Source organism: Olea europaea, unplaced genomic scaffold, assembly GCF_002742605.1.
Source record: "Olea europaea var. sylvestris unplaced genomic scaffold, O_europaea_v1 scaffold1356, whole genome shotgun sequence".
In the NCBI taxonomy this organism is placed as follows: domain Eukaryota; kingdom Viridiplantae; phylum Streptophyta; class Magnoliopsida; order Lamiales; family Oleaceae; genus Olea; species Olea europaea.
In genome coordinates this window covers 176626-184999 of record NW_019231062.1, presented here as the reverse complement: position 1 = coordinate 184999, position 8374 = coordinate 176626, and the positions used below count along the sequence as shown (strand labels likewise).

The following is an 8374-nucleotide window of genomic DNA, read 5'->3' as shown; positions in this document are numbered from 1 at the left end:
TGGGGATCTTTAGTTTTGAAGTATGATTCCAAGACTGATTCAGTGCTGGAAGTGACCGAGAAAAAAAACTATAAATAGTCATGGGAATGCTAATTCATTTCTTGAATTTGTTGAGGGTTCATTGTATATCTTAGCGATGATGTTGTTAATTATTATGACTTATTCTCTATCATCCAATAATATATTAATAATCTATTATATTTTTAAGTTCAGGTTTCTCAGCAGCCGAGTCAAAACGGTATGTAACACTCTTCTACTAGAAAAGTATTTTTGTTAATAGTAGCTTTGAAAGTAAGTGTTCTCTCACAAATTGCCAATTATAACAAGAATTCTTATAATTGCTTTAAGACATAATTGCTAGATGTCTTGCACACAATTATTCAAAACCACAACTATGCACTATGCATATATTCCTTGATCATAATATAAAGTGATTTCCTTTCCTTCAATACTTCCCTAAAGTTGGAGTGTGAATGTCAAGAACTCAAATTTTCTAAGTTGTCATTGAAAAACAACTTATTCCAGTGATTTAGTAAATAACCACCTATTTGTTGTCCCATTTTATTGTAGATTATCTCAATTTCCCCAATTTAATTTTTTATTGTACTGCGTGGTAATCCAACTCAATGTATTTTGTTCATTCATGGTATATTGGGTTAATAGCAACATGCAGACTCTAGCACCAATACTTCAATTATAGACATTCATATGATGAAGTCCTCAATTTCGATCCCTCCCTTTGTATAAATCCTTTAGCAATAAGTCAAGCCTGACAAACTTATAAGGTGCTATAAGAATGGCATTTAATTTTGAAGACCCATTGCCTGCACACCATGTCCATGATGCGTCCTGGACATGGCCTACATACCGTGTCCCATAAACTACCTACAAATGCCTGGAAATGAGGCTGCATCCATGCAGTAGCCCCGATGTGTCCTGGACATTACCTGTACACCGTATCTAAGATATTGCATAAAAATACGTGAAAATCAGGATGTGTCCCTGCAGCATTCTGGACATGGCCTGCACACCGTGTCCCAGAAATTGCCTAGAAATGCCTGAAAACCAAGATACATCCCTGCCGCATCCTGGGCAAGGCCTGCACACGGTGTCCCAAAAACTGCCTAAAATTGCTTGAAAATTATGTTTCGTCCCTGTCGTGGCCATGATGCATCCTAGACATGGACTGCACACCGAGTCCCAAAATTTGCCAAGAAATGCTTGAAAATTAGGCTGCGTCCCTATCGTGGCCAGGACGCATCGTAGACAAGGCTGGCACACCGTGCCCACAAACTACCTACAAATGCTTGAAAATCAAGCTGTGTCCCTATCGCGGCTACGAGGCGTCCCTAACGTGGCCTACACACCGTGGCCAAAAACTTGCCAAAAATGCCTGAAAATTAGGTTGCATCCCTGCCATGGCCCGGATGCATCCCGATCATGGCCTACACACCGTGTCCCAAAAATTGCCTAGAAATGCCTTAAAATCAAGCTGTGTCCCTGATGCGTCCTGGACATGGCCTGCACACTGTGTCCAAGAAACTGCCTAGAAATGCCAGGAAATCAGGTTACATCCCTGACGCGTCCTGTACATTGCCTGCACACCCTATTAAAATGGCTTCACTTAAAATCATTTTTTCATTTTCAACCGTCGTGTTTTGTTTCTGCGTTGGTTCTGAAGCAAGAGAGTTTATAATAGATGGTGAAAACAATTTATGGGCAGTTCCATCTTCTGTTGACGAGTTCAACAAATGGGCTGAGAAAACTTGTTTTCAGATTGGGGATTCTTTAGTTCTGAAGTATTATTCCAAGACTGATTCAGTGCTGGAAGTGACCGAGGAAGACTACAAAATCTGCAACAATGCCAATCCAATAAAATCACACCATGATGGAGAAACTACAGTTTCACTAGAAAAATCAGGTCTATTTTTCTTCATCAGTGGAGCTGAAGAACATTTCTAGAAGGGTCAAACGCTAGAGGTTATGGTTATGTCTGATAAACATGGCTCCAGCAACCAATCTACAGCGCAGGCACCTTCTCCTCATCATCACCGTCACCACTACCATGCACCGCGCGCCAGCCCTGACTAACGGTGGTACTGGTCTGAAGGTGACGGAGGGGTTTATTTGTGGCACTGCGACGGTGGGAAGTTTGGTTTTGTTGTGTAGACTATTTTTATTGTTCATGTGTTGTAACGTTGAGCTACATTTTATTTTCATTATTCTTTGTCATGTATATGCTTCCTGCTTTTAATTCTAAATTAATTTAAAAAACCTCAAAACCCTAAACCCTATGACCTAGAAATTACCTAGAAATGCCTGGAAATCAGGCTGCGTCCCTACCGTTGCCTAGACATAGCTTGCACACCGTGCCCACAAACTGCTTGAAAATCAGGTTGCATCCCTACCTGGCCAGGACGCATCCTTAACATGGCTGTACACCATGCCCAAAAATTGCCTAGAAATACTTGAAAATTAGGCTCTGTCCCCGACGTGTCCCAAACATGACCTGCCTAGAAATGCCTAAAAATCAAGCTACGGCCAGGATGAGTCCCGGACATGGCCTGCACACTGTGCCCAAAAACTTTCTAGAAATGTCTAAAAATCAGGCTGCATCCCTACCGTGGCCAGTGTGCGTCTTGAACATGGACTAGACACAGTGCCCAGAAATTGTCCAAAAATGCTTGAAAATTAGGCTACATCCCTGCCATGTCCCGGACATAGCCTGTACACCGTGTCCTAGAAACTGCCTACAAATGCCTAAAAATCAGGTTGCGTCCCTGTCGCGTCCTGGACATGGCCTACACACCATGTCCCAGAAACTGTCTAGAAATGCTTGGAAATTAGGCTGCTTCCCTGTCGTGACCTAGATGCGTCCTGGACATGGCTTGCACACCGCTTCCCAGAAACTGCCTAGAATTACATGAAAATTAGGTTGCATCCCTACTGTATCCTGGACAATCACTGCACATCGTATCCCAAAAATTGCCTAGAAATGCCTAAAAATCGGGCTACGTCCCTGCCACAATCAGGATGCGTCCCAACATGGCCTGTACATCGCTTCCCAAAAATCGCCTAGAAATACTTGAAAATCAGGTTGCGTCCCTGCTGTATCCTGGACATTGCTTGTACACCGTGCCTAAAAACTGCCTAGAAATGCCTGGAAATTAGGTTGCATACCTACTACGATCAGGACGCATCCCGAACATGGCCAGTACACTGTGCCCCAGAAACTGCCGAGTAATGCCTGGAAATTAGGTTGCGTACCTACCGCGATTAGGACGTGTCTTGAACATGGCTTGCACATCATGCCCAAAATAGCCCTAAAATGCTTGAAAATCAGGCTCTGTCCCTGTCGTGGCTCGGACGCGTCCTAGACATAGCCTTCACACCGTGACCCAGAGACTACCTAGAAATGCCTAAAAATCAGGTTACATCCCTCCCGTGACTGGGATGCGTCCCGGACATGGCCTGCACACAATACCCAGAAACTGTTGAAAAATTCTAGAAAATCATGTTGTATCCCTGACCTGGCCATGACTTGTCCTGAATATGTCCTACACACAGTGTCCCAAAAATTGCCCAGAATGCTTAGGACGTACCTGGGCCCCAGATATCGCCTGCACACCATGCTTCCTTCGTTTGGCTGAAAATCTGCTTACGTCCCTAATGTGGTCGGGAAGCGTCCCAAACATTGCCTACACACCGTGCCCACAAACTGGCTAGAAATGCCTGAAAATCAGGCTACATCCCGGCCACGGCCAGGATGAGTCCTAGACATGGCCCGCACACTGTGCCCACAAACTGTCGAGAAATGCCTGAAAATCAGGTTGTGTCCCTGCCGTAGCGAGGACGCGTACTGGATATGGCCTACACACCGTGTCCCAGTGGAGCTGAAGAACATTGCTAGAAGGGTCAAAAGCTAGAGGTTATGGTTCCGTCCGATAAACATAGCTTCAGCCACCAATCTACAGTGCAGGCACCTTCTCCTCATCATCACCATCACCACTACCATACACTGGTGCAAGCCTCGACTAATGGTGGTACTGGTCTGAAGGTGGCGGAGGGGTTTGTTTGTGGCACTGGGCAGTGGAAAGTTTGGTTTTGTTGTGTATACTAGTTTTATTATTAATGGGTTATAGCGTTGAGCTACATTTTATTTTCATTATTCTTTGCCATGGCTCGAACATGTTCGGGACATGACCTGCACACCGTGACCTAGAAACTGATGAGAAATTCTTGAAAATCAGGCTGCTTCTAGGACATGGCCTGTACACCATGCCCAAAAACTTCTCAAAAATGCCTGAAAATCAGGATGCGTCCCTGCTGTAGCTTGGACGCATCCCAGACAAGGCCTGTAAATCGTGTCAAAAAAATTGCCTTGAAATACGTGAAAATCTTTGGGTGTCCCTAAAGCATCTTCGACATGACCTGCACACCGTGTCCCAAAAACTACCTGGAAACTAGGCTACATCCCTGTCGCGGCCTAGACGTGTCCCGGACGTTGCTTGAACACCGTGTTCCAGAAACTGCATAAAAATACCTGAAAGTTTGGATGCGTCAATGGCATCCTGGACATGGCCTGCACACCGTGTCCTAGAAACTGCCCAGAATTGCCTGAAAATCAAGCTCCATCCCTACCTTGGCCAGGACGCATCCTGGACGTGGCTTGCACACCGTGCCCAAAAATTTCCCAAAAAAGCCTGAAAATCAAGCTACGTCCCTACCGTAGCCCGGATGCGTCCCCATCATGGCCTGTACACCATGTCCCAGAAACTGCCTATAAATGCCTGAAAATCAGGCTACATCCCTACAACAACACCGACGAGTCTCGAAAATTTCCTGCACATCGTGTCCAAGAAATTGCCTAGAAATATGTGAAAATTTGGATGTGTGCCTGCAGCATCCTAGACATGGCCTGTATATCGTGTCCTAAAAATTGCCTAGAAATGCCTAGAATCCAGGCTGCATCCTTGCCATAGCCCAGATGCGTCCCAAACATTGCCTGCACACCATGTTCCAGAAACTACCTAAAACTACCTGAAATTCAGGATGCGTTCCTGCCACATCCTGGACATGGCTAGAACACTGCATCCCAGAAACTGCCCAGAATAGCCTAAAAAATTAGGTTCCGTCCCTACCATGGCCATGGGACGTCTCAAACATGGCCTGCACTCCAAGTCCTAGAAATTGCCAAGAAATGCCTAAAAATCAGGTTGCGTCCCGGACATGGCTTGCACACCGTGCCCACGAACTGCCTACAAATACCTGAAAATCAGGATGTGTCCCTACTGCGGTCAGGATGCACCCCGGACGTTGCCTACACACCATGCCCAAAAACTTCCCAGAAATGCTTGAAAATCAAGCTGCGTCACTGACGTGGCCCGGACGCGTCTCGGTCAAGGCCTGCACACCGTATCCCAGAAACTGCCTAGAAATGCCAGTAAATCAAGCTGCATCCCAATCGCGTCCAGGACATGGCCTGCACATCGTGTCCTAGAAACTACCAAAAAATGCCTGGAAATTAAGCTGCATCCCTGCAACAGCCCTGACACATCCAGAAAATTGCCTGCTCACCATGTCCAAGAAATTACCTAGAAATACATGAAAATCAGGATGTGTCCCTGCAGTATCCTGGACATGGCCTCCACACCGTATCCCAGAAACTACCTAGAAATGCCTGAAAACCAGACTGCATCCCTGCAGTGGCCTAGACGCATCCTGAACATTGCCTGCACATTGTGTTCTAGAAATAGCCTAAAAATACCTCAAAGTCAGGATGCGTCCCTACTGCATCCTGGACATGCATTGCACACCGTGTCCCAGAAACTACCCAGAATTGCTTGAAAATCAGGCTCCGTCCCTACCGTGGCCATGACGCGTCCTGAACATGGCCTGGACATCAAGTCCCAGAAATTGCTAAGAAATGCCTGAAAATCGGGCTCCTCCCTACCGCGGTAAAAATACGTCCTAGATATGGCCTGTACACCATGCCCACAAACTGCATACAAATGCCTAAAGATCAAGCGGCGTTCCTACCACGGTCAGGACGTGTCCCATACATGGCCTGCACAACGTGCCCAAAAACTTCCCAAAAATCCCTAAAAATCAGGCTACGTCCTTACCGTCGCCCAAAGGCATCTCGTTCATGGCCTGCACACCGTGTCCTAGAAACTACCAAGAAATGCCTAAAAATCAAACTACGTCTTGGATGTGGCTTGCACATTGTGTCCCAGAAACTACCTAAAAATGCCTGGAAATTAGGTTGCATCCCTCCCGCGACCTAGACGCGTCTCGAACATTGCTTGCACACCATGCACCAGAAAACTACCGTTGTAGATCCCCAAATAATTTTATACACCTTAGTGGCACTAAGACATAAATATTGGATGGCTAAAGTATACTTTAAATTTTTAGTCTCATTTGAGACCCATTTATGACATAAAAAACATTTGATTTGGGAAATGATATCTAAATAAAAATTGTAGCTCTTTGAGTTAGCTTTCCAATACACTTTGAATTACCTCAATCGAATATCAGGAAAAGAAGTTATGATAGAAATACTAAAAGCTGTACAATATCAACCGAAGTACGTGGAATATGAAATGTCAAATTCCTACACGATTGTCTAGCACCTTCTTAAACCTATAACTCCCACATAAATGGCACCCATATTAGTGAGTATTAGGCCCTTCACTTGCCCTTAAGTTGTGAGATTTTCACCTATAAATAGGCCCCAATGCATACACATTTTTCACACCAAGACAAAAGCTTCTAAGCATAAAAGAGAGAGTTTTCAAGTCTAGAAAAAAGAGAAAGGAGAGGGAGGAAAATTAATTTTTTCTAGAAGTTTTGGTGCTATCAAGAAGTGTTTTCCAAGCATCAATTCTCAATGGAGTGTTTTTTTTTTTTGAAACATCAAAGGAGTGTATTTTTCAACAAGGTTCAAAGCATCAATCAAGGTAGGTAGAGGTGCAAAGTGTTAATTCGTGTTAAGTTATAAGTTTCTAGCAAATGAAGATTTATGTTAATATTTGTATGTCTAATGGTAACTCTGGTATGGCATACGCCGCCATGTCTAATGGCACATCCGAGTACGGCATGTACTTACGGTCGAGGCGTCGTGTTAAGTCATGACTCTACGTGTTTGGGATTCTACCGAAAATCCTACTAGGAAAAGGTTTCTAAAGTTACAGCTTTGAAATGTATAGCTTGATCACGAATGCGCCAATGATATCTATTGAGTTTTTTTAACTCACGGGTTTAACCCCTTCTTTACAGATTGATATGATTCTACCTTGGGCCTGGATGATGGAAAAGATAGAGAGTGGTGCAACGCGCTCATGGAAAACCCGATGAACAAGTTATTTAGATTTGTTTTTGTGAACGTTTTCAATGTTATTTCTTTAAAGTATTTGAATAACACGGAACGTGAGAACAAGTTGTGTTTTCTTTAAATAAATTACGTTCCGTTATTTTTTTTATTCAATGTTTTATTTAAAGTATTCGAAAGGTTGTTGTTAAAATTATAATTGTAAAAATTAAGCTTCCGCTAAAACATATTCTCCTATGACTAAACCACTGGTTAGTTAAGTAAAGTAAGTAGCGTTCCTGTCCACAAGGGGTCAGGGCATTACAGCGTGGTATCAGAGTACGGTTTAGCCAGTTCTATAGGCCAAGTATTTTTTTTTAAAAACGGTTTAGCCGGTTTTGTAGACCAAGTATGTTCATTTTTTAAAAAAAATGGTTTAACCGGTTCTGTAGACCAAGTATGTTTAAAAAAAAAAAGAGAATAAGTCTAAGATACTCCATGGCATCTTACATCCATCCATCAATCTCATCCTACGGCTCAGGTATGTTCAAAGTTAATGTTTTCATGAAAAGACTATGTTATGATGCTTTGCGATGCTATGGTATAACTTATGCTTATTTTCAAAGATATACTATGCCAGTTAGAAATGATTTGAAAGATGTGTTTTTTTTTTCAAAAGATATGCATTGGGCTAGAATTTACAGGTAGAATGTTATGTAACAATAGCCATTTTTCTAAGAGTACAAAAAAAAGTGTGATATGTGAAAATGCAACTGTTATGGCTCGTAGAATGGGTAGGGCATATAGAGGAGCATTGAACCGTAGAATCGCCATTCAGTCCTATAAGAATTACGTGATTGATCTGCTCTGTCCACTTGACGAACATATACATGATGTCTGTGAGAGATGCATAACAGCGGTGAACATTGGAATGGAGATAACGCATATTGAGGCTATAAACAACCTCATATACTCCCTTCCACCTCAATGGGGAGCTATGGGAGTCACGGTTAGGGATGTAATGCTAGAGGAGCACCCAAATATATTTGAGTTTGAAGTGTA

At 43.4% G+C, this 8374-nt stretch overlaps 1 protein-coding gene across 1 annotated transcript; it reads left to right on the top strand.

The window, feature by feature from the left end:
- The first annotated feature begins 1614 nt into the window (after window positions 1–1614).
- Window positions 1615–4120, top strand: LOC111375305 (early nodulin-like protein 1). Its single transcript, XM_022998103.1, has 3 exons — window positions 1615–1921; window positions 2013–2155; window positions 3980–4120. Exons 1-3 carry the CDS (start codon window positions 1615–1617, stop codon window positions 4118–4120), a joined length of 591 nt encoding a protein of 196 aa, XP_022853871.1.
- The last annotated feature ends 4254 nt before the right edge of the window (window positions 4121–8374 follow it).

Excerpts from the sequence above, each read along its gene's own strand:
- LOC111375305 (XM_022998103.1), top strand. The coding sequence starts at position 1,615 with ATGGCTTCACTTAAAATCATTTTTTCATTTTCAACCGTCGTGTTTTGT. Across the intron at positions 1,922-2,012 it reads AGTTTCACTAGAAAAATCAG|CAACCAATCTACAGCGCAGG; the intron begins GTCTATTTTTCT and ends ACATGGCTCCAG. Across the intron at positions 2,156-3,979 it reads CTGCGACGGTGGGAAGTTTG|GCACCTTCTCCTCATCATCA; the intron begins GTTTTGTTGTGT and ends TCTACAGTGCAG.